At 41.1% G+C, this 27,019-nt stretch overlaps 2 protein-coding genes across 3 annotated transcripts in view; one reads left to right on the top strand and one right to left on the bottom strand.

The window, feature by feature from the left end:
* Nucleotides 1-16,488, bottom strand: part of tax1bp1a (Tax1 (human T-cell leukemia virus type I) binding protein 1a) — a 60,197-nt gene extending 43,709 nt beyond the window's left edge. The window contains exons 1-2 of one of the 2 annotated variants that reach the window (XM_061982470.1): nt 16,370-16,488; nt 11,822-12,036 (exon numbers count right to left, since the gene is read on the bottom strand). In XM_061982470.1, the coding sequence (XP_061838454.1) occupies nt 11,822-12,010 (189 nt within the window). In that variant the 5' untranslated portion in view covers nt 12,011-12,036; nt 16,370-16,488. Of the gene's footprint in view, nt 1-11,821; nt 12,037-15,566; nt 15,727-16,369 lie in introns of those variants that run through there. The other variant, XM_061982468.2, reaches the window with a different exon arrangement.
* Nucleotides 16,489-16,764: 276 nt separating this feature from the next.
* Nucleotides 16,765-27,019, top strand: part of hibadha (3-hydroxyisobutyrate dehydrogenase a) — a 62,619-nt gene continuing 52,364 nt past the window's right edge. Inside the window, exons 1-4 of the mRNA XM_061982471.1 lie at nt 16,765-16,920; nt 21,036-21,196; nt 21,313-21,422; nt 21,815-21,936. Of these exons, the coding sequence (XP_061838455.1) occupies nt 16,851-16,920; nt 21,036-21,196; nt 21,313-21,422; nt 21,815-21,936 (463 nt within the window). The 5' untranslated portion in view covers nt 16,765-16,850. The remainder of the gene's footprint in view (nt 16,921-21,035; nt 21,197-21,312; nt 21,423-21,814; nt 21,937-27,019) is intronic.

Below are 27,019 nucleotides of genomic sequence, written 5' to 3'. Positions count from 1 at the left end.
AAAAATCTCACATACCCCTTGGCATACCTTCAAGTACCCCCAGGGGTACGCGTACCCCCATTTGAGAACCACTGATCTAGTAGTCCTTTAAAACGTTCATGTATTACTTGTTCAATTCCTTATAATAACTGCTTACTTTCTCTACACTACTTAAACTTTACTTTAAACTTTAACACATTTATTTGCGTTTTTACAAGCTCGCTTAACGGCTAGCTTTGCTATTTGTATGCCTGCTCCTGGCTTGCTCTCGGTATGTAACACATTTAGCCTCGTCCTCCAGAGATAATGCTACATGATAATGATACTTAAGATCGTAAGAAATGCAGTTTTTTTGCCACAATGGAGGTGATTAGAGATGTCCGATAATGGCTTTTTTGCCGATATCCGATATTCCGATATTGTCCAACTCTTAATTACCGATTCTGATATCAACCGATACCGATATATACAGTCGTGGAATTAACACACTATTATGCTTAATTTTGTTGTGATGCCCCGCTGGATGCATTAAACAATGTAACAAGGTTTTCCAAAATAAATCAACTCAAGTTATGGGAAAAAATGCCAACATGGCACTGCCATATTTATTATTGAAGTCACAAAGTGCATTATTTTTTTTAACATGCCTCAAACAGCAGCTTGGAATTTGGGAAATGCTCTCCCTGAGAGAGCATGAGGAGGTTGAGGTGGGCGGGGTTGGGGGGGCCGGGTTGAGATGTAGGGAGGGGGTAGGGGGTAGTGGGGGGTGTATATTGTAGCGTCCCGGAAGTGTTAGTGCTGCAAGGGGTTCTGGGTATTTGTTCTGTTGTGTTTATGTTGTGTTACGGTGCGGATGTTCGCCTGAAATGTGTTTGTCAGTCTTGTTTGGTGTGGGTTCACAGTGTGGCGCATATTTGTAACGGTGTTAAAGTTGTTTATACGGCCACCCTCAGTGTGACCTGTATGGCTGTTGACCAAGTATGCATGGCATTCACTAGTTTGTGTGAAAAGCCGTAGATGTTATGTGACTGGGCCGGCACGCAAAGGCAGTGCCTTTAAGGTTTATTGGCGCTCTGTACTTCTCCCTACGTCCATGGACACAGCGGCGTTTTAAAAAGTCATACATTTTACTTTTTGAAACCGATACCGATAATTTTGAAACCGATACCGATAATTTCCGATATTACATTTTAAAGCATTTATCGGCCGATAATATTGGCAGTCCGATATTATCGGACATCCCTAGAGGTGGTTATTATGAAATTAGCACTGTGCATGGAGACTAAAAATAAATAAAGTGTCAGCCACAAAGGATCGGCGTTTGTGATCGGAATTGGCGATCACATACTTGTTCATGAAAATTGTTCGATATTGATTGGTGGTTGATTGATCGGCACATCCCTCGTATTAAGGCTTTATTACCAAATTAGACAAACAACAAACTAACAGTGATGGAAAAAAATAAGGCCAGGCAGCAATAAATTCAAATAACAACTTCAACAATAAAAATGTCAGATCTGCTAACCACATTGCCAAAAACAGTATGTCGAAGCAGGAAATTACACAGCAGTAGAACTACTTCTGCTAACAATCGACTATTATTTGTCAGCGAGCGCAACGACAACTGGACATTCTTTCTGCCTCCCGGCAGCGATCGGGTCCGAGGCCCACCGTGGCCTCCCGCCAACTCAGCTTGTCCGCTCACGTGTGTTTGCACAACAGAAAAGGAGACATAAATCATTTTACTGATTGCAGAGGGAAGTTGACTGACGGCCGGTTGGGTACGCTGTGGCATTCCAACACAGCAGAGATGTTATAATGTAATCACAGGCACGACGGCTATCAATCATTCCGCCAAGGTGTGAGGGAACAGCGCGATGACACCTAAATTACACACTTGCACAACGGGTTTCTCCCTGCTCACACAACAAACATGCCACGACCAAAATTGTCCACGGGGCTTTTTCAGACAGATGCTCACAGCACCACACTCAAACTAATGCAAGAGTTTAATACAAATATATGACATTGTTTTTATAGGAAAACAGAAACAAAGGTGGTTCCGTGTTAGTGTACACGTCCGGTGTTTACAATCAAAACACAGGAGCAAGCAAGCTCGCCCCTTGAGGACATGCTATGAGCACGTTCAGCCACTAAGAGGCGATGGTGCACAACCCAATTAAAGTTGGCGTGTGCAGTGAGTCATCCGAGGATCCAGTTAGCTTCCACTTCCACTAAAGCAGGTTGATGGTAAGTCACTGACTCATCTACGCTTCGGTAAACAACAACAATGCCTCTCATGTCATCTTTTGGAAATCAAATGTCATATATATTTAAATTACAGAGGAGAGCAAGCATGGTAATAATAGCTTAAACAAACCTGATAAACCTGCATTCATAGATTTGTATGGTATGGAGTTTACAGCCTTCCTTAGACTTTACACTAGAAATGGGTGATACGGCCTAAAATGTATATTGCAATATATTATTTGGTATATAGATGACAATAAAAAAAGCATTTAAAAATGGGTTACAAACGCTCGTAATTTGGCTGCTGATGTATGCGGTAACATTTTTTTTTACATTTTATTTCATATATATTATATGTTTCATTCATGTAACCTGTGTTGATTATCATTATTTATTCATGTATTTGTCGTTGTGTTAAAGATTGAAAAAGGAAGTGAATATTTGTGTAACTAATTACTGTGTTCCACACAGAAAAGGGGTAGGATTAAATACTCTAAGCTGTGCATCTTACTTCTTTTCGGACATGTTAGAATGTGAAACTATAAACATGTGATATAGACACTGGAACTTTATACTTGTTCGAAACATATCATTATATTGTTATGTTTCTTTTCATTACTCTTTTTGTTGTTGTTTTCTTTTCTCTTTTTTGTTATTAAACATGTCGGAAATAAATACTTACTGGCAATATTGCATCATTCCCGTTTGTATTATCATGTCAAAACTGTTATTAATTTACTTGATAATTTCCTGGTTACTTTCTGTTGTAACATGAATATATCTACACTTCTGTTAAAATGTAAAAAGCACTTATTCTTAGTTGTTTGATACTCCAAATTTGAGCATCAATCCAATACCAAGTAGCTACATGGGCTGTATCGGTCATACCAATGCTGATACTGACACTTTTCAAGATCATTAAATTATTCAATTTTTGATAACAATCATAATCAGACAAAACACAGGTTAACGTAATGTCCTACTATTGGCTGTGATTTAAATAATTATTTGTTGCCCTCCTGTGTCCAGGGACTTGATACCTGAGTTTGTAAACAATAACAAAAACAACAAAATATTTTGTGGTAGTAATAAATATCGATCCAACGACTGTATTATCGAACTTATACTAATACTGCTTACTCTACTTACTGTCGAAATTTGCATCAATCCACCCACCTTTGTTTACACTCAAGAGCTCTAGCTTGTGGTTAGTGGTTAGCTTATCCTCTGACAGTATGACGTGGAGCATGTCTAGCTACGCCTCATCTTCCAGTGATAAGGGATACTTTTAAGAAATGTAGTTTATTTGCCGCAACAGAGAATTGCTAACTTATATGACTTATAAGTGACTTTGCACTGTGGAGATACGTTAGCCGCTGGCAAGGATACTACAGTGCGTTTAAGACGCATCCGTTCACTTGCCGCTGTCAAATTTGCGAGACACAGCTGAAATGTGTCATAAGCATGCATTACCCCAATAAAACAATAATATTAAAACCCTATCGTCAGTCAAATGTATATAATTTTTATCCTACTATGTACTAATAACAGAGTTACACTCAACTTGCTTAATAAGGGTTACAATACAAAGACATCTTGTATAAATGTGTGATAAGATTGCACCAAGAAAAATTCCTAGTTTGTGAACCCGTTCTCAAAAAATGGCAATAAAAACGATTCTGATTCTGATTCTGATAACTCAGCAACAGACATCAGAAGCATCTCCTTACCATCCAAGGGGTTTAATTAGCACAGATTACAACCATCACATTTCCCCAATAAACCTCCATCAACTATTTTCTTCTATAATTGAACCGGCTGATTTTTAAGTGAACTTCCTAAAACAACGATAAAATGCTTGTGTTTCCGACTTTATGGGACAGTTCAGTTTACCATACTGTACTTCGCATTTCCTGTTAATTGGGTTTATGACGGCTTGATAAAAGAGCAAAGGAGAGGGTTATTGCATACATGCGTAAGGGAAGGTTTTCCTAATAGGAATCAGAAGGGGTTCATAAACGTTTGTGGATCCCCAGTGCGATGCACCATTTACAACAACACCAAAGCTTGCAGTGAAGCTTGAGCGTCGTAGTGAGGAGCTGAGCCAATGGAGTCAAAGCAGATGTTAATGTGCCAACTTGAAAGCCAAACCTCTAAGGTAGCACAATGTCGTCATAACACGACGGCAACGTTGCACAAAGCTTTATGGGTCCATGCAGCTTTTTATTTGGGTTTTTTTCTGTGATGCTGACACAGAACGTGACCAATGACAGCAGAGGAAAAAACGCGACAACAACCGTAGAACCGGAAATGAAACTTAATACAGCGTTGGAAAGCTGTACTGTTAAAGCTCAGTACAATATTTGGAAAATGACAATCCAAGAATACTGAGGAACGAATGCTATGGAGGGTCAAATGGGACAGAATTAAATAAATACACCTTTAAATAATTATTTAAATGTGTCATTAATAAAAATGTATAATTGCATAAATACAGGTTTTATCAAATGGGATATTAATACATTTAATGCAATATTGCACTATTCAAAAAATGATTTAATCATTTAATTCACAAATGTATTAATTATTTTACAATGTAATTAATTAATTCACAATTTAATTATGAAGAGTATGTGGAGACTATGTTTTTAGTTGTTGTTTTTTTTATTATATATTGTTTACTTCTCCATCATTTATTTCTTTTTTAAATGTTACTATTTTTTAACATATAACATTTACTGTAAATATTGTTTCTTTCTAAAAAAAAAAAAAAGAAAAAAAAAAGAAGAATTGTTTTGCAATGCAAAAGACAAGATATTGCACAATTTTTACAAATTCAATTCCACTTGTCTATGGAACCCTTGTACTTGAAAACCAGAGTAGTGCGAGTTGATATCTTAGTCTGAAAGTGAGAAAGCAACTCAAACAGCTGTAATAAATTCCTCTACTTTAACTGCTGCATGCTCTGGTTTAGCAGGTCTTGCTTCCATTACTCCGCGTGGTCGAAAAATATCGACCACCAATCCCGAAAAAGTACGAGTATATCCCCCTGAGCCGCTATGTTTTGAAAGACTTCCAAAGTTCCAGGCTTCAGACCACAGCACATTGATCAGTGTTATGCCCGCCCACTAACTTTGACGGTGTGTTTGACGGACAACATGACCATGAAGCGGCCATACAGGTTTATGAAATAATGAAATCAATCATTAAATAAAATGTGAAATAAATAATCAAATTGTGAAATGTGCATGTTCTACCAGTGTGTGGGTGGGTTTTTTCCAGCTTTCTCTTATATACCAAATAATATGCATGTTAGGTTATTTGGAGAGTCTAAATCAGTGGTCCCCAAATGTTTTGCCGGATTCTATATTATATTATATTACAAAACCCAAAACCAGTGAAATTGGCACGTTGTGTAAATGGTAAATAAAAACAGAATACAATGATTTGCAAATCCTTTTCAACTTATATTCAATCGAATAGACAGCAAAGACAATATACTTAACGTTCAACTGGTAAACTTTTTTATTTTTTTGAAAATATTAGCTCATTTGGAATTTGATGCCTGCAACATATTTCAAAAAAGCTGGCACAAGTGGCAAAAAAGACTGAGAAAGTTATTTGGAACTTATTTGGAGCAGCCCACAGGTGAACAGGCTAATTGGGAACAGGTGGGTGCCATGATTGGGTATAAACGCAGCTTCCATTAAATGCTCAGTCATTCACAAACAAGGATGGGGCGAGGGTCACCACTTTGTGAAAAAATGTGTGAGCAAATTGTCGAACAGTTAATAAACACATTTCGCAAGGAATTTAGGGATTTCACCATCTACGGTCTGTAATATCTTTAAAAGTTTCAGAGAATCTGCACGTAAGCGGCAAGCCCGAAAACCAACATTGAATGCCCATGACCTTCGATCCCTCAGGCGGTACTGCATCAAAAACCGACATCAGTGTGTAAAGGATATCACCACATGGGCTCAGAAGCACTTCTGAAAACCACAGTCAGTAACTACAGTTTGTCGCTACATCTGTAAGTGCAAGTTAAAACTCTACTATGCACACCCAGAAATGCCGGCGGCTTCGCTGGGCCCAAGCTCCTCAAAGATGGACTGATGCAAAGTGGAAACGTGTTCTGTGGTCTAACGAGTCCACATTTCAAATTGTCTTTGGAAACTGTGGACGTTGTGTCCTCCGGACCAAAGAGAAAAAGAACCATCCGGACTGTTATACGAGCAAAGTTCAAAAGCCAGCATCTGTGATGGTATGGGGCTGTATTAGTGCCCAAAGCATGGGTAACTTACACATCTGTGAAGGCACCATTAATGCTGAAAGGTACATAAAGGTTTTGGAGCAATATATGTTGCCACCAAAGCAACGTCTTTTTCATGGACGCCCCTGCTTATTTCAGCAAGACAATGCCAAGCCACATTCTGCACATGTTACAACAGCGTGGCTTCATAGTAAGAGTGCGGGTACTAACTAGACTGGCCTGCCTGTAGTCCAGACCTGTGTCCCATTGAAAATGTGTGGCGCATTATGAAGCGTAAAATACGACAACGGAGACCCTGGACTGTTGAACAACTTAAGCTGTACATCAAGCAAGAATGAAAAATAATTCCACTTGAAAAGCTTCAAAAATTGGTCTCCTCAGTTCCCAAACGTTCACTGAGTGTTGTTAAAAGGAAAGGCCATGTAACACAGTGTTAAAAATGCCCGTGTGCCAACTTTTTTGCAATATGTTGCTGCCATTAAATTCTAAGTTAATGATTATTTGCAAAAAAAAAATTGTGTTTCTCAGTTGGAACATTAAGTATCTTGTCTTTACAGTCTATTCAATTGAATATAAGTTGAAAAGGATTTGCAAATCATTGCAATCTGTTTTTATTTACGATTTACACAACATGCCATATATATATATATATATATATATATATATATATATATATATATATATATATATATATATATATATATATATATATATATATACATATATATCCTCTCTGAGCTGCCACCTTAACGTGGTAGAGGAGTTTGCGTGTCCCAATGATCCTAGGAGCTATGTTGTCCGGGGGCTTCTATGCCCCCTGGTAGGGTCTCCCAAGGCAAACTGGTCCTAGGTGAGGGATCAGACAAAGAGCAGCTCGAAGATCTCTATGAAGAACACTAACAAGAAACCCAGATTTCCCTCGCCCCCCTCTGGAGCCAGGCCCGGAGGTGGGGCACGATGGCGAGCGCCTGGTGGCCGGGTCTGTCCCCATGGGGCCCGGCCGGGCACAGCCCGAAGAGGCAACGTGGGTCCCCCCTCCCTTGGGCTCACCACCCATAGCAGGGGCCATAGAGGTCGGGTGCAGTGTGAGCTGGGCGGAAGCCGAAGGCAGGGCACTTGGCGGTCCGATCCTCGGCTACATAAGCTAGCTCTTGTGACGTGGAATGTCACCTCGCTGGGGGGGAAAGAGCCTGAGCTAGTGCGTGAGGTGGAGAAGTTCCGGCTAGATATAGTCGGACTCACTTCGACGCACAGCAAGGGCTCTCGAACCAGTTCTCTTGAGAGGGGCTGGACTCTCTTCCACTCTGGCGTTGCCGGCAGTGAGAGGCGACGGGCTGGGGTGGCAATTCTTGTTGCCCCTCGGCTCAGAGCCTGCACGTTGGAGTTCAACCCGGTGGACGAGAGGGTAGCTTCCCTCCGCCTTCGGGTGGGGAAACGGGTCCTGACTGTTGTTTGCGCTTACGCGCCAAACGGCTGCTCAGAGTACCCACCCTTTCTGGATTCACTCGAGGGAGTACTGGAGAGTGCTCCCCCGGGTGATTCCCTCGTTCTACTGGGGGACTTCAACGCTCATGTTGGCAGCGACAGTGAGACCTGGAGAGGCGTGATTGGGAAGAATGGCCGCCCGGATCTGAACCCGAGTGGTGTTTTGTTATTGGACTTTTGTGCTCGTCACAGATTGTCAATAACAAACACCATGTTCAAACATAAGGGTGTCTATATGTGCACTTGGCACCAGGACACCCTAGGCCGCAGTTCCATGATCGACTTTGTAGTTGGGTCATCGGATTTGCGGTCTCATGTTTTGGACACTCGGGTGAAGAGAGGGGCGGAGCTTTCTACCGATCACCACCTGGTGGTGAGTTGGCTGCGATGGTGGGGGAGGATGCCGGACAGACCTGGCAGGCCCAAACACATTGTGAGGGTTTGCTGGGAACGCCTGGCAGAGTCTCCTGTCAGAGAGAGTTTCAATTCCCACCTCCGGAAGAACTTTGAACATGTCACGAGGGAGGCACTGGACATTGAGTCCGAGTGGACGATGTTCCGTGCCTCTATGGTCGAGGCGGCCGATCGGAGCTGTGGCCGCAAGGTGGTTGGTGCCTGTCGTGGCGGTAATCCTAGAACCCACCAGCGGTAAGGGATGCCGTCAAGCTGAAGAAAGAGTCCTATCGAGCTCTTTTGGCTCATAGGACTCCGGAGGCAGCAGACAGGTACCGACAGGCCAAGCGATGTGCGGCTTCGGCGGTCGCGGAGGCAAAAACTCGGACATGGGAGGAGTTCGGGGAAGCCATGGAAAACGACTTCCGGACGGCTTCGAAGCGATTCTGGACCACCATCCGCCGCCTCAGGAAGGGGAAGCAGTGCAATGTCAACACCGTGTATGGTGAGGATGGTGTTCTGCTGACCTCGACTGCGGATGTTGAGGATCGGTGGAGGGAATACTTCGAAGACCTCCTCAATCCTACCAGCACGTCTTCCTATGAGGAAGCAGGGCCTAGGGAATCTGTGGTGGGCTCTCCTATTTCTGGGGCTGAGGTTGCCGAGGTAGTTAAAAAGCTCCTCGGTGGCAAGGCCCTGGGGGTGGATGAGATCCGCCCGGAGTTCCTTAAGGCTCTGGATGTTGTGGGGCTGTCTTGGTTGACAAGACTCTGCAACATCGCGTGGACATCGGGGGCGGTACCTCTGGATTGGCAGACCGGGGTGGTGGTTCCTCTCTTTAAGAAGGGGAACCGGAGGGTGTGTTCCAACTATCGTGGGATCACACTCCTCAGCCTTCCCGGTAAGGTCTATTCAGGTGTACTGGAGAGGAGGCTACGCCGGATAGTCGAACCTCGGATTCAGGAGGAACAGTGTGGTTTTCGTCCTGGTCGTGGAACTGTGGACCAGCTCTATACTCTCGGCAGGGTCCTTGAGGGTGCATGGGAGTTTGCCCAACCAGTCTACATGTGCTTTGTGGACTTGGAGAAGGCATTCAACCGTGTACCCCGGGAAGTCCTGTGGGGAGTGCTCAGAGAGTATGGGGTAACGGACTGTCTTATTGTGGCGGTTCGCTCCCTGTATAATCAGTGTCAGAGCTTGGTCCGCATTGCTGGCAGTAAGTCGGACCCGTTTCCAGTGAGGGTTGGTCTCCGCCAGGGCTGCCCTTTGTCACCGATTCTGTTCATAACCTTTATGGACAGAATTTCTAGGCGCAGTCAGGGCGTTGAGGGTATCTGGTTTGGTGGTTGCAGGATTAGGTCTCTGCTTTTTGCAGATGATGTGGTCCTGATGGCTTCATCTGGCCAAGATCTTCAGCTCTCACTGGATCGGTTTGCAGCCGAGCGTGAAGCGACTGGGATGGGAATCAGCACCTCCAAGTCCGAGTCCATGGTTCTCGCCCGGAAAAGGGTGGAGTGCCATCTCCGGGTTGGGGAGGAGATCTTGCCCCAAGTGGAGGAGTTCAAGTACCTCGGAGTCCTGTTCACGAGTGAGGGAAGAGTGGATCGTGAGATCGACAGGCGGATCGGTGCGGCGTCTTCAGTAATGCGGACGCTGTATCGATCCGTTGTGGTGAAGAAGGAGCTGAGCCGGAGGGCAAAGCTCTCGATTTACCGGTCGATCTACGTTCCCATCCTCACCTATGGTCATGAGCTTTGGGTCATGACCGAAAGGACAAGATCACAGGTACATGCGGCCAAAATGAGTTTCCTCCGCCGGGAGGCGGGGCTCTCCCTTAGAGATAGGGTGAGAAGCTCTGTCATCCGGGGGGAGCTCAAAGTAAAGCCGCTGCTCCTCCACATCGAGAGGAGCCAGATGAGGAGGTTCGGGCATCTGGTTAGGATGCCACCCGAACGCCCCCACCCCCCACCGCACCCCCCCAAATTCCTTATTTCTGTTCGGATGTAAAGTATAGCGCTTTTTTTTGAAGCCGTAAAAGTGTGATTGGCTTGACCTGACTTTTTGTAATAAGAAAGCCTCCTTTCAACTTCCTGCTTACCATCTTTCATTTCTATTGCGCTTTTATGCTTTTAGTGTATTAAGACACCTTAACCAAAATCCAAACACTGGAACGCAATGTTGTTGTCTCACGGTGTTCGAAGATTAAATGGTGTTTTCTTGTCGGGAGAACGACTCGCCATGGCTTCAGAGCTGATAATTCCATAATGGCCAGCTTTTCTTTGTGCATTTTTACTTACTATTTTCCGAGCTTGTGGCTCAACAACAACTGACACCATTACATTACTCTAGACCACTAATTGGCCCGAGGGTCAAAACGAGTCATGACACATGCGCGTTAAAAAATTAATCGCTGGTAAAGGAACTAATAGTTAACGCAATATCGCTTTAACTTTGGCAGCTGTAATATATAAATGGATGGATGGGATATATATAGGGATGTCCGATAATATCGGACTGCCGATATTATCGGCCGATAAATGCTTTAAAATGTAATATCGGAAATGATCGGTATCGGTTTCAAAATTATTGGTATCGGTTTCAAAAAGTAAAATTTATGACGTTTTAAAACTACGCTGTGTACACGGACGTAGGGAGAAGTACAGAGCGCCAATAAACCTTAAAGGCACTGCCTTTGCGTGCCGGCCCAATCACATAATATCTACGGCTTTTCACACACACAAGTGAATGCAAGCATACTTGGTCAATACAGGTCACACTGAGGGTGGCCGTATAAACAACTTATAAGGCATAATAATGTGTTAATTCCACGACTGTATATATCGGTATCGGTTGATATCGGAATCGGTAATTAAGAGTTGGACAATATCAGATATCGGCAAAAAAGCCATCTCTATATACTGTATATATATATATATATATATATATATATATATATATATATATATATATATATATATTTAGTATATATACATCACAAATAAAAAAAACATTTTTTTTAAATAATAATAATATAAATAACTTTGGGGACCCCTGGTCTAAATTATCCAAAGGTGTGATAGTTTGTTTATATGTACTCTGTGAATGACTGGTGACCATTCAGGGTGTACCCCGCCTCTCACTTGAAGTCAGCTGGAATAGCAGAACAGAAAATGGATGGATGGCCTTCAGCAACTTTTCCTCTGTTAAAGTGAGCAGTTGTCATTTCACTTTAGTTATATTAATACAGCTAACGCATTTTGACACTTGCAAGACATTAAAGGTTTTATGACGGTGACAATTTGACTCTGGAATAGAGAAATTCAATTTCAGAGTGGATTCGAAATCAATTGGAGTTCAAACTGAAAGGTCCCACAGTAAACACATGCAATGTATTGTGTAGCAAACAACGTGTTCCTAGCAGTCATGGAGGTTGTGGTTTACCTTAAAGATGCCCACCCAGTCTTTTGGGTGAGGGGAGATGTGAGGGGTGAGAGTGTAGCGACACTCCAGTGGCGCCTGAGGCAGGAAACTTTTGCCAACATTCTGGAAGATGACGTGGGCAAAGTTGGACGTTTCCATAATACCGACGCTGCTGCCAGGTGAGGAATCCACCACCTGGAACGAGGACATTGTATCCTGGGGGTCACTTCATTCATCTGTGAGAGAGATACAACATCATGTCAGATAAGGATTTAGGATTAATACAGATGGGAGTATACTAACCTACAGTCGTGGTCAAAAGTTTACATACACTTTAAAGAACAGAATGTCATGGCTGTGTTGAGTTTCCAATAATTTCTACAACTCTTATTTTTTTGTGATAAAGTTATTGGAGCACATACTTGTTGGTCACAAAGAACATTCATGAAGTTTGGTTCTTTTATGAATTTATTATGGGTCTACTGAAAATATACATACAGCAATGTTAATATTTGGTTTTATGTCCCTTGGCAAGTTTCACTGCAATAAGGCGCTTTTGGTAGCCATCCACAAGCTTCTGGTTGAATTTTTGACCACTCCTCTTGATAAAATTAGTGCAGTTCAGCTAAATTTGTTGGTTTTCTGACATGGACTTGTTTCTTCAGCATTGTCCACAAGCCAGGACTTTGGGAAGGCCATTCTAAAACCTTAATTATAGCCTGATTTAGCCATTCCTTTACCACTTTTGACATGTGTTTGGGGTCATTGTCCTGTTGGAACACCCAACTGCGCCCAAGACCCAACCTCCAAGCTGATGATTTTAGGTTGTCCTGAAGAATTTGGAGGTAATCATCCTTTTTCATTGTCCCATTTACTCTCTGTAAAGCACCACTTCCATTGGCAGCAAAACAGGTCCAGAGCATAATACTACCACCACCATGCTTGACGGTAGACGTGGTGTTTGTGGGATTAAAGGCCTCACCTTTTCTCCTCCAAACATATTGCTGGGTATTGTGGTCAAACATCTCAATTTTTGATGAAACAAAAATTGAGCTGTTTGGCCACAATACCCAGCAATATGTTTGGAGGAGAAAAGATGAGGCTTTTAATCCTAGGAACACCATGTCTACTGTCAAGCATGGTGGTGGTAGTATTATGCTCTGGGCCTGTTTTGCTGCCAATGGAAGTGGTGCTTTACAGAGAGTAAATGGGACAATGAAAAAGGATGATTACCTCCAAATTCTTCAGGACAACCTAAAATCATCAGCTTGGAGGTTGGGTCTTGGGCGCAGTTGGGTGTTCCAACAGGACAATGACCCCAAACACATGTCAAAAGTGGTAAAGGAATGGCTAAATTGACATTGACTCAATCAATCAATTGATCAACAAATGTAGCTGAACTGCACCAATTTTGTCAAGAGGAGTGGTCAAAAATTCCACCAGAAGCTTGCCAGAAGCTTGTGGATGGCTACCAAAAGCGCCTTATATTAACATTGCTGTATGTATACTTTTGACCCAGCAGATTTGGTCACATTTTCCACATGGTGCAAGACTTTGGACAGCCAGCGCTTCATCCGTGGCCAACGAACCTGTGCCCCCCCCCCCCCCCCCCCCCCCCCCCGTGAAAGGGGGGGGGGGGGGGGGGGGGGGAGAAACGGCAGATCAACTGGTCTAAAAGGGGGGTCTATTTAAAAGCTAGAGTATATACTTGTTGGTCACAAAAAGCATTCATGAAGTTTGATTATTTTATCAATTTTATTATGGGTCTACTGAAAATGTAACCAAATCTGTGGGGTCAAAAGTATACATACAGCAATGTTAATATAAGGCGCTTTTGGTAGCCATCCACAAGCTTCTGGTTGAATTTTTGACCACTCCTCTTGACAAAATTGGTGCAGTTCAGCTACATTTGTTGATCAATTGATTGATTGAGTCAATGTCAATCAATCAATGTTTATTTATATAGCCCTAAATCACAAGTTTCTCAAAGAGCGGCACAAGCCACGATGACATCCTCGGTTCAGAGCCCACAAAAGGGCAAGGAAAAAGGAAAAAGGAAATTGATGTGCTCCAATCACTATCACAAAAAATAAGAGTTGTAGAAATTATTGGAAACTCAAGACACTGAGCCCATCCAGCCCATCTACATCATGGGAGAGGAAGTGGAAAGGGTCTCAGAGTGCAAGATCCTGGGCGTAAACATCTCAAGCAACATGACCTGGAAAAGCAACACCAATGCACTCCAGAAAAAAAGGTCAGCAAAGACTGTTTTTTCTGAGAAGTCTGACGAAAATAGATCTGGCTGATAACCTGCTCCTGTCCTTCTATCGCTGCTCCGTTGAGTCAATACTGACCTACGGCATCTCCGTGTGGTTTTCTAGCTGCACGGTGGCAGAGAGAAAGAGATTACAGGGGGTCATAAATGCAGCCCAGAGGATCACTGCATGTCCTCGTACATCTCTAGAGGACCTGCATAAGAGACACTGCAACAGGAGAGCAAACAGCATCCTCAAGGACTCATCCCACCCAGGTCACCACTGGCTTGAACTCTTGCCCTCAGGGAAGCGCTATAAGACCACCAAAGCAAGGACAAATAGACTGAAAAACAGTTTCTATCCAGGAGCTGTTATTGCCCTAAACTCTGCACTTACCTGAACACTATTACTATTACTTGCTTACCTCTGATAAAGATCTACTGTGCAATATGTTTTTTTAACATTTTATTATGTTTTTAAATGTTCAAGTGTTTTATTATTGTTGTTGTCTTAAGACTATTTTATGTAGGTTTGTTTTAAAATCACTGAGCTGGATTGCTGTCCAATTTCGTTGTTTCCATACAATGACAACAAAGGTATTCTGATTCTGATTCTGACATGTTCTTTACAAGTGTATGTCAACTTTTGACCACGACTGTATGTAAGACTGTGTATAAACATTATACCACCTGGAAGATAAGGTCATTCATTGAATCGTCTAACGAAGCCTTTACTGGATATCAAAGTCTGTGTGACTTTAAAGGGGAACATTATCACCAGACCTATGTAAGCGTCAATATATACCTTGATGTTGCAGAAAAAAGACCATATATATTTTTAACTGATTTCCGAACTCTAAATGGGTGAATTTTGGCGAATTAAACGCCTTTCTAATATTCGCTCTCGGAGCGATGACGTCACAACGTCGACTGTTTTCCGTACCTTGGAGACATCATGCCTCGTCGGTGTGTTGTCGGAGGGTGTAACAACACGAACAGGGACGGATTCAAGTTGCACCAGTGGCCCAAAGATGCGAAAGTGGCAAGAAATTGGACGTTTGTTCCGCACACTTTACCGACGAAAGCTATGCTACGACAGAGATGGCAAGAATGTGTGGATATCCTGCGACACTCAAAGCAGATGCATTTCCAACAATAAAGTCAAAGAAATCTGCTGCCAGACCCCCATTGAATCTTCCGGAGTGTGTGAGCAATTCAGGGACAAAGGCCCTCGGTAGCACGGCAAGCAATGGCGGCAGTTTGTTCCCGCAGACGAGCGAGCTAAACCCCCTATCGACCCTAGCTTCCCTGGCCTGCTGACATCAACTCCAAAACTGGACAGATCAGCTTTCAGGAAAAGAGCGCGGATGAGGGTATGTCTACAGAATATATTAATTGATGAAAATTGGGCTGTCTGCACTCTCAAAGTGCATGTTGTTGCCAAATGTATTTCATATGCTGTAAACCTAGTTCATAGTTGTTAGTTTCCTTTAATGCCAAACAAACACATACCAATCGCTGGTTAGAAGGCGTCCTCGCTTTCTCCCGTGTCGCTGGCTGTCGTGTCGTTTTTGTCGGTTTCGCTTGCATACGGTTCAAACCGATATGGCTCAATATCTTCAGTTTCTTCTTCAATTTCGTTTTTGCTACCTGCCTCCACACTACAACCATCCGTTTCAATACATTCGTAATCTGTTGAATCGCTTAAGCCGCTGAAATCCGAGTCTGAATCCGAGCTAATGTCGCTATAGCTTGCTGTTCTTTCCGCCATGTTTGTTTGTGTTGGCTTCATTATGTGACGTCACAGGAAAATGGACAGGTGTTTATAACGATGGTTAAAATCAGGCACTTTGAAGCTTTTTTTAGGGATATTGCGTGATAGGTAAAATTTTGAAAAAAAACTTCGAAAAATATAATAAGCCACTGGGAACTGACTTTTAATGGTTTTAACCATTCTGAAATTGTGATAATGTTCCCCTTTAACTTTAAATAACGCCTTGTTAAAACAACCTACCCTAAACTACCCAGCCCATCCTTGTTATTGCACATATGCTCGCTGGCACATGTGCGCAGCAGAGCCGCAGCCAGCCCTCCAACAATGCATGAAATAAGACAGTAATGGAGTTAACAACAACACGTCTGAGCCACCCTAAGATAAGAGCTAAGTAGCTAAGAGAAGCCTCGAACAGGCCATGTTGTGTCAAGTCATTATTAGCTAGCTTAACACTGCCCTAGTTAGTGGGGAGGCTAACAGACAGACTGACTCAACCGATAAACACTGCCGCTGTTAAATCGGCTTCAGAATAGAAAAATACCCATTTTTAGGAACTCCGGGATGGAAAAGAGATGAAATATCTTGAGGGCAGGTCGATGTGTTTGCCCCCTGTCCGCGTTGTTGTTGTGAAACGGCTGACGATGATGCGCCGCTTCCTGAAAGCAAACCACTGACAACTTCCGGGATGAGGAGTCGCAGTCGGGATGCTGAGGGAAAAAAACAGTGTAAAACGAGGATTTTTTTTTTTTTATAACTAAAGGGTGCATGAAGAAATGTATATAACCTAATATATATTCAACAATTAATTTTAATTAATTATATTGCTGCGATTATTGTTTCCAAAAGGCGATAAAAAAAAAGTACAAATACAGGATATCCCGCCTTTGCTTCATTCCTATTGGCTGAGGGAATCCTCCGTGTTTCTATAAGTGGTGGAGGTAACTGCCAATCAGCGCGGCTCTATTTGGCTGTGCCGGCGTGACAACTGTCACTGTGTCTGCCGAGGTCAAGGGGAGAAAAGCATGGCAGCGCTGTTCAGAGGGTGTCGTAATGCGCTGCTAAGGAGGAACAATCATGTTAGCCCTGCCTTGGGTAAGGTATCGGTTTATATTTCTGTTTCCTCCTTTACGTTTTCGTGTGCGCGGGTTGAGAGAATGCCCGCCACTATCACTCTCCCCTAGTGTTGTTAGCTAATGCTAGCTGTGTTAGCACACTGGAGTGGGCACTGTCTCATTGTTGACCACTGTGGCTGTCATTTTTATTATAAATGCAATCTGTAAATGATTTAATAATAACAACACAGCATCCTGAATGATGTTTGTGCAATCTCTCATCATTGATTTTATTCAGACAAGCCCCCCACAAGATTTAAACACCCCATTCATATGTACAAACCCCTTTTCCATATGAGTTGGGAAATTGTGTTAGATGTAAATATAAACGGAATACAATGATTTGCAAATCCTTTTCAACCAATATTCAATTACAAAGACAAGATATTTGATATTCAAACTCATAAACTTAATTTTTTTTTGCAAATAATAATTAACTTAGAATTTCATGGCTGCAACACGTGCCAAAGTAGTTGGGAAAAGGCGTGTTCACCACTGTGTTACATGGCCTTTCCTTTTAACAACACTCAGTAAACTTTTGGGAACTGAGGAGACACATTTTTTAAGCTTCTCAGGTGGAATTCTTTCCCATTCTTGCTTGATGTACAGCTTAAGTTGTTCAACAGTCCGGGGGTCTCCCTTGTGGTATTTTAGGCTTCATAATGCACCACACATTTTCAATGGGAGTCAGGTCTGAACTACAGGCAGGCCAGTCTAGTACCCGCACTCTTTTACTATGAAGCCACGTTGATGTAACACGTGGCTTGGAATTGTCTTGCTGAAATAAGCAGGGGCGTCCATGGTAACATTGCTTGGATGACAACATATGTTGCTCCAAAACCTGTATGTATCTTTCAGCATTAATGGCGCCTTCACAGATGTGTAAGTTACCCATGTCTTGGGCACTAATACACCCCCATACCATCACAGATGCTGGCTTTTCAACTTTGCGCCTATAACAATCCGGATGGTTCTTTTCCTCTTTGGTCCGGAGGACACAACGTCCACAGTTTCCAAAAACAATTTGAAATGTGGACTCGTCAGACCACAGAACACTTTTCCACTTTGTATCAGTCCATCTTAGATGAGCTCAGGCCCAGCGAAACCGACGGCGTTTCTGGGCGTTGATCAACGGTTTTCGCCTTGCATAGGAGAGTTTTAACTTGCACTTACAGATGTAGCGACCAACTGTAGTTACCGACAGTGGGTTTCTGAAGTGTTCCTGAGCCCATGTGGTGATATCCTTTACACACTGATGTCGCTTGTTGATGCAGTACAGCCTGAGGGATCGAAGGTCACAGGCTTAGCTGCTTACGTGCAGTGATTTCTCCAGATTCTCTGAACCCTTTGATGATATTACGGACCGTAGATGGTGAAATCCCTAAATTCCTTGAAATAGCTGGTTGAGAAAGGTTTTTCTTAAACTGTTCAACAATTTGCTAACACATTTGTTGACAAAGTGGTGACCCTCGCCCCATCCTTGTTTGTGAATGACTGAGCATTTCATGGAATCTACTTTTATACCCAATCATGGCACCCACCTGTTCCCAATTTACCTGTTCACCTGTGGGATGTTCCAAATAAGTGTTTGATGAGCATTCCTCAACTTTATCAGTATTTATTGCCACCTTTCCCAACTTCTTTGTCACGTGTTGCTGTAAAGTTAATGATTATTTGCAAAAAAAAAAAAATGTTTATCAGTTTGAACATCAAATATGTTGTCTTTGTGGCATATTCAACTGAATATGGGTTGAAAATGATTTGCAAATCATTGTATTCCGTTTATATTTACATCTAACACAATTTCCCAACTCATATGGAAACAGGGTTTGTATTTGCAGCAGAAAATACACAGAAAACATACAAACAGTCGTGGTCAAAAGTTTACATACACTTGTAAAGAACATAATGTCATTGCTGTCTTGAGTTTCCAATCATTTCTACAAGTCTTATTTTTTTGTGATAGAGTGATTGGAGCACATACTTGTTGGTCACAAAAAACAGTCATGAAGTTTGGTTCTTTTATGAATTTATTATGGGTCTACTGAAACTGTGACCAAATCTGCTGGGTCAAAAGTATACATACAGCAATTTTAATATTTGGTTACATGTCCCTTGGTATGTTTCACTGCAATAAGGTGCTTTTGGTAGCCATCCACAAGCTTCTGGTTGAAACAAAAATTGAGCTGTTTGGCCGCAATACCCAGCAATATGTTTGGAGGAGAAAAAGTGAGGCCTTTAATCCCAGGAACACCAATTCCTACCTTCAAGCATGGTGATGGTAGTATTATGCTCTGGGCCTGTTTTGCTGACAATGGAACTGGTGCTTTACAGAGCGTAAATGTGACAATGAAAAACGAGGATTACCTCCAAATTCTTCAGGACAGCCTAAAATCATCAGCCCGGAGGTTGGGTCTTGGGTGCAATAGGGTGTTCCAACAGGACAATGACCCCAAACACACGTCAAAAGTGGTAAAGAAATGGATAAATCAGGCTAGAATTAAGGTTTTGGAATGGTCTTTCCAAAGTCCTGACTTAAATGTGTAGACAATGCTGAAGAAACAATTCTATGTGAGAAAACCAACAAATGTAGCTGAACTGCACACATTTTGTCAAGAGGAGTGGTCAACAATTCAACTAGAAGCTTGTGGATGGCTACCAAAAGCTCCTTATTGCAGTGAAACTTGCCAAGGGACATGTAAGCAAATATTAACATTGCTGTATGTATACTTTTGACCCAGCAGATTTGGTCACATTTTCAGTAGACCCATAATAAATTCATAAAAGAACCAAACTTCATGAATGTTTTTTGTGACCAACAAGTATGTGCTCTAATCACTCTATCACAACAAAATAAGAGTTGTAGAAATTTTTGGAAACTCAAGACAGCCATTGTGTTCTTTACAAGTGTATGTAAACTTTTGATTGCGACAAGAGATGTCCGATAAATGCGTTAAAATGTAATATCGGAAATGATCGGTATCGTTTTTTTTATTATCGGTATTGTTTTTTTTGTTTGTTTGTTTTTTTAATTAAATCAACATAAAAAACACAAGATACACTTACCAACCCAAAACTCATTCACACAAAGGGGTTGTTTCTTTCTGTTATTAATATTCTGGTTCCTACATTATATATCAATACAGTCTGCAAGGGATACAGTCCGTAAGCACACATGATTGTGCGTGCTGCTGGTCCACTAATAGTACTAACCTTTAACAGTTAATTTTACTCATTTTCATTCATTAGTAGTTTCAATGTAACTGTTTTTATATTGTTTTACTTTCTTTTTTATTCAAGAAAATGTTTTTAATTTATTTATCTTATTTTATTTTATTAATTTTTTTTAAAAGTACCTTATCTTCACCATACCTGGTTGTCCAAATTAGGCATAATAATGTGTTAATTCCACGACTGTATATATTGGTTGATATCGGTATCGGTTGATATCGGTAATTAAATAGTTGGACAATATCAGCAAAAAGCCATTATCGGACATCCCTAATTGCAACTGTACATACATTTTGATGCACTGTTATTTATTCTGTTCTTCAAGCAAATTAAATCTACCTTTTTGTGCTTGTTTTGATTATTTTCACTGTCACAAAGTTAATGTTAAAAACATCCATTGCTTATTGTTATTTTAATTTGAACATTAAACAATTAGTCAGTCATGATGCCTAATGAACACTGGCGATAACCTTGGCCTGGTATACTTTGACAGATTTAAAATCGTCTTAGTGTTTGTACTTAATTATAAAGCCTTTGTGTTGTCTGGTTGGTTCACTGCCAGTGTCTAGTATTGTTAACGTGCCAGGACCTTGGCTATGCCAGCACTGTTTAATAGCCTTGACACTGTTTCCAAAAACAGGCTGTAAGTAACCTGCAAAAATTGACAAGGACATATATTGTTTTTTGCTGACTTGTATATTTTCATCACATTTACCATGAAGTGTTTTATAGCACCACTTATTCAGGCAAACTGACAAATAACACTTAGCTCTTTGCTTGTCACACTGAATTGGATGTTTATTGCAGCCAGCTACTGCGCCATTTTAAAATAAATAAATAAATAATAATAATTTGTACATTCAGTGTCCATGCGGTCCATGGCCTCAAAAACCCCTGTCGGGTTTATTGGTGTGGGAAACATGGGCAGCCCAATGGCCAAAAACCTGCTGAAAAATGGGTACCCCATCATCGCCACTGATGTTTTTCCGGAGTCCTGCAAGGACCTTCAAGACCTGGGTGCCCAGGTAACACAAATTACAATTAAATTATGTTTTGTCATTCACCAAAACATCTAAGATCTACATGAATTAGGAGCTGCAATAGTAGTTTATTCATGAGTGTGTTCATTTTTTGTCAACAGGTAGTTGACTCGCCAGCAGAAGTCGCTGAGAAAGCAGACCGCATCATCACAATGCTGCCCTCCAGTCCCAACGTCATAGAGGTCTACACAGGCCCCAATGGCATCCTCAAGTACGTTTAAGGCATATGTTGCATTATTTGCTGTAAACTGTTGTTTTGTTTTTTCTCAAATGTGTTTATTTGTATACAGTGTACACACATGCATTAGATAGATAGATAGATAGATAGTCCTTTATTGATTCCTTCAGGAGAGTTCCCTCAGGAAAATAGTGCATCTTCATGCATTTGTTGCATCAACCGTCATTGTATGAAAAAAATTGTAATAGTAGTCAGTCTTCATGTCCACCACGTAGGACATTGGAAAGAGAAAACAATTTAACGCTTGTGGCGAAAAAGCACACTCAATTTCTACCTTTTTAAAAACTGTTTATTTATCTTGTTGTGTTTTGCCTTTAAATAAGGCTGCTTTCTGTTTTGCCTGGGGTTTTTTTTTTTTTTTTTAGGAAGGTAAAGAAGGGAACGCTTTTGATTGACTCCTCCACCATCGACCCCGCTGTCTCAAAGGAGATGGCGGTAGCTGCAGAGAAGATGGGAGCCGTGTTCATGGACGCACCAGTGTCAGGAGGTAACACACTTTATTTGTGACGTGATGGCTGGGGTTGTCACGATAACAGAGTTTTAGTAGTTGATACCGATACCTGAGAATTTCCACGATTTTCAAGAATTTTTTGATAAAAAAAAAAATTTACTTAAGACTTATATACTTTTATTTATATATATATATATATATATATATATATATATATATATATATATATATATATATATATATATATATATATATATATATATATATAATGTGTATATATATATATGTGTCTATATATGTGTGTGTGTGTTTATATATATATATATATATATATATATATATATATATATATATATATATGTGTGTGTATATGTATGTATGTATATATAAAAAGTTGAGTTTTGGTGGCACAATAACTACTCACTCATGTTTTCAAATTAATGAATAATTGTGTAATTAATCGTGATTACAATATCAATACAAATAATCATGGTTATTTTTGCAATAATCGTCCAGCCCTAATACATATATTTAAAGACAAATCTTTGCTTTTATTTGTTGTTAGTATCAACCTTTCAGCTTTTTCGCATTACAAATTTTTTTTTAGCATTTATGGAAGTGATAAAGGTTGCGTTGCATGCTTCTGTAAGTTTTCTGCACGCTCTGGTACCGCACGCTCCCTGGGCTTGTGATGGCGGATCTGCGTGGCATTTAACTTTCCTGACCGCTTGTATTTGATTACCGAATAAATGCATGACGACGGTATACACCTCTTTTACTTTTTCCATGTACCTCTACTCACTACATTTAGTAACAAAGTCGATTCCGATTTTTTTTGCTCATATTCGACCTGTATCGGATTTTTTCAGTGCAATTCTGAATTTGTCATATCCGAGCCAGCGACTGCGGTCTGAACGCCTAAAGATACTGAAAAAAGCAGGTATCAGTGTATTTTTTTTGCGTATTGGCATTGAATTACTGATACTTTTGACAACCCTAGTGATGGATGGCACATACAGTATTTTTCCAAAACTGCAGCGAGTACCAGCTGTCACAAATACATCATACTTAATTAAAGCAAACAATTGCAACTTAATGTGTTTATAATAGGTTCCATTGGGACCTCCAAAGTATAATGTAAAATTAATGACTACTAACAAGGGTAAATGTGGGAAACTAACCATAGAAAGTAAAATGGAGTTTAGTGCAACACAAGAATGGGTCTGGCTGCTCAGTACAATATGAGGTCGTAAAGTTGCACAAAGAACCACCAGCCGCACTGCTAGTACTGAGACCCCCATTGCCAAGTTCCTGACCCCCTCTAACACTCTTTGTCAGCCTAAACTCTGGGACCTTTTGGGTTACTGCTGCAACACGGGATGTAATTACCGAGCAGACCGGCCAGTCGGTGCCCTCTCCAGGTTTTATTGCTGTATTTGACCGAGGCTTCTTGGAGGCAAGGTTGAGGTTTTTTAAGTCCTCATTATGTCGGCGCTGTCTGCCGGTGACGACTCCTTGACAGAGCACAGGATCACCAGTCGCTCTTAATGGGCCGCGCCGCGCCAGAGAAGTCCCGCGTCCGGCGCTTCTCATGTTGATGGAGCCGTAATGGCGGCCATCCCATGTTAGTGCCTTTCATGTCAGATAAAGAGCCATAAAGAGGAGAGAACCTGCCCTCACATGGAGGGGAGATAAGACACAAGCGAGACACTTCCCAGTAAAGCTGTCCGTCACCTCGTCTCACCGCGGCTCCTCCTTTTTGACTCTTGCAGACTGCTTTGAATCGTGCTTAGGCATTTTTAGGCATGCCGTATTCTGACTGGACTTTCGCAATACTGCTATTGGCGCACGAAACGCTCTGTTGCTCATGCGCTCCCTGCTCACAGGCGCAGACGGGGCCCACGCTGGCATGTTTACCAGCTGGCGTCTACAGCGGAGAGCGACTGCAGTCAGCAAGATCAGAGCCTTAAGCCAGATACTCTCCTTGAACACACACACTGTTTACTCCTGGGCACGACTCTGTGAAGCTTGTTCCTCTCCTGTCTCCCAAATAAGCCTCTTTTACTAGCCTGAGATGACCAATCATTGACCCTCTACTTTCCCAAACATGTGCCTTGTAGGGCCCTAACATGCTCAGTAGCTATTAGGGTTGTGCCGATGGTACCGGTACCAACATGTATTTCGCTACTTTTCAAAATAAAGGGAACCACAAAATATGTAATTATTGGCTTTCTTTTAGCAGAAAATCCTATGTCCCAAATGTTTCTTTTTGCAATCAAAGAACAGTTTTAGCATTTGGCAATTTTGAACACACTACATAATTTATTTTTTTCTAATAAGTAAGCAAACAAGTTACAAAGACTCCTAATTTGACTGCTGACGTAAGCAGTAACGTATTGTGTCATTTCCCATTCTATTATTTTGTTAAATTATGAGGGACAAGCGGTAGAAAATAAATTAATAATCTACTTGTTCATTTACTTTAATATTTGCATACTTTCAGTTTTAACATGTTCTATCTACACTTGTAAAAATGTTTGGATACTTTACATAAGTTTTGGCTGATACCAGAAATGTGGGTATGGATCCAAAACCAAATAGTTACAGTATCATACATTGGTCATTATTAAAGTTCTCATGTGTCCAGGGAGATACTTCATGACTTTATAAACATTAAAAAAAGACAAAAGATGTGATAGTAAACATATTGATGTAGTAGGGGACGGCGTGGCGCAGTTGGGAGAGTGGCCGTGCCAGCAACCTGAGGGTTCCTGGTTCAATCCCCACCTTTACCAACCTCGTCACGTCCGTTGTGTCCTTGAGCAAGACACTTCACCCTTGCTCCTGATGGATTGTCTTTTAGGGCCTTGCATGGCAGCTCCAGCCATCAGTGTGTGAATGGGTGAATGTGGAAATAGTGTCGAAGCGCTTTGAGTACCATGAAGGTAGAAAAGCGCTATACAAGTATAACCCATTTACCATAGTATCGACTATGTACTGCCCTTGTACTTGATATCGTTACAGTGGATATCTGTATAGATCCACCCATTTGTTTACATTCAGGAGCGTTAGCGGTTAGCTATTGTTTCCGCCTATAGGGATTATACGTACTTTGTTTGTCGCCATAGAGGCGAGAATTAGTGATTTGGTAGTAGCTAAAACACTGGGGGGATGTTAGTTGGGGGCAGCACGGTGGAAGAGGGGTTAGTGCATCTGCCTCACAATACGAAGGTGCTGAGTAGTCTGGGGTTCAATCCCAGGCTCGGGATCTTTCTGTGTGGAGTTTGCATGTTCTCCCCGTGACTGCGTGGGTTCCCTCCGGGTACTCCGGCTTCTTCCCACCTCCAAAGACATGCACCTGGGGATAGGTTGATTGGCAATATTAAATTGGCCCTAGTGTGTGAACGTGAGTGTGAATGTTGTCTGTCTATCTGTGTTGGCCCTGCGATGAGGTGGCGACTTGTCCAGGGTGTACCCCGCCTTCTGCCCGATTGTAGCTGAGATAGGCTCCAGCACCCCCTGCGCTGGGAATAAGCGGTAGAAAATGGATGGATGGATGGATGGATGGATGTTAGTTGCTAACGAGCTAGGTTTTTTCCAGTGTTCAGCTTCACCTTTCACACGTCTACAACGCTAAATATATCCTGTGGTGTACCTCAGGGATCAATACTAGGACCTAAATTATTCAATCTCTATATAAATGACATTTGTAAAGTTACAAAAGATTTAAAGTTAGTATTATTTGCGGATGATACAACAGCGTTTTGTTCAGGAGAGAACACACAGAATATACTACAAATAATAACAGAATAAATTAACAAATTAAAAAGATGGTTTGACAAAAACAGATTATCGTTGAATCTCAGTAAAACTAAAATAATACTATTTGGTAACAGTAGAAGAGAAAGTCAAACACAAATAGAAATAGACGGAATATAAATTGAAAGAGTAAATGAAACCAAATTTCTAGGTATAATGATGATAAATTGAACTGGAAATCTCACGTAAAAAATATACAACATAAAGTAGCAAGAAACACGTCAATAATGAATGAAGCAAATCATCTTCTAGACAAAAAGTCACTTCATATTCTCTACTGCTCACTAGTGTTACCATATCTGAGTTAATGTGTAGAAATATGGGGAAATAACTACAAAAGTACACTTAATTCATTAATGGTGTTACAAAAAAGATCAGTTAGAATAATACATAATGTTGAATATAGAGAACATACAAATCCTTTATTTATTGAATCAAAGATACTGAAATTCCACGACATAGTGAATTTGCAAACAGCTAAAATTATACACAAAGCAAACTATAACCTGCTACCCAAGAATATACAACAATTATTCTCAAAAAAAGAGGAGAAATATAATCTTAGAGAGAAATGTAATTTAAAACATTTGTACGCACGTACAACACTTAAGACCTTCAGTATATCAGTATGTGGAATTAAATTATGGAATGGATTAAGCAAAGCAATCAAACAATGTACTAATATGATCCACTTCAAGAAACTTTTCAAACTTAAAGTGTTTACAAAGTACAAAGAAGAAGAATTTATTTAATTCATCCATTCTTTCACTCTCAAAATAATCTTACTTATCTCATCATATGAAATGTGACTTACTTCACCAATTATTATTTATTTATTTATTTTTATTGTGATTACTTATGGAGTATATTGTGAATAAATTGAGAACAGGAAGTAAACAAAAGTTTTAGCAACTGTTATGTAATAGAAAAGGGGTAGGATTAAATAAGCTCTGCTTCTTCCTACTCCTTTTCGAACATGTTGAAAAGAGAAACTGGAGATAGTGATGTATCATGTTGTATGCTTGCATGTTCGAAATAAACTCCAACTCAACTCAACTCAACTCAACTCAACCTTTATCAGTAGTTTTTAAGCCAAAATATGTCCGTTCTCCCTCTCCTGTGTCCACACTGTTTTCGCTTGCAAGTGCTGTGTGTTGACTTGCGACATGCGCACCATCATGGCCTGAAAAAAAAAAGGCAGTATATACCTTTTTTCATTAATTAGTACCACAGTATTATATTAGTACCAAAAATGAGTGATAATAATATGCAAATGAATTGTTAATGAGACAGTCATTCA

This window comes from Nerophis lumbriciformis, linkage group LG21 (assembly GCF_033978685.3).
Source record: "Nerophis lumbriciformis linkage group LG21, RoL_Nlum_v2.1, whole genome shotgun sequence".
Taxonomy (NCBI): Eukaryota; Metazoa; Chordata; class Actinopteri; order Syngnathiformes; family Syngnathidae; genus Nerophis; species Nerophis lumbriciformis.
Note: the sequence above shows the minus strand (reverse complement) of the source record. Positions and strands in the feature narration are given on the sequence as shown.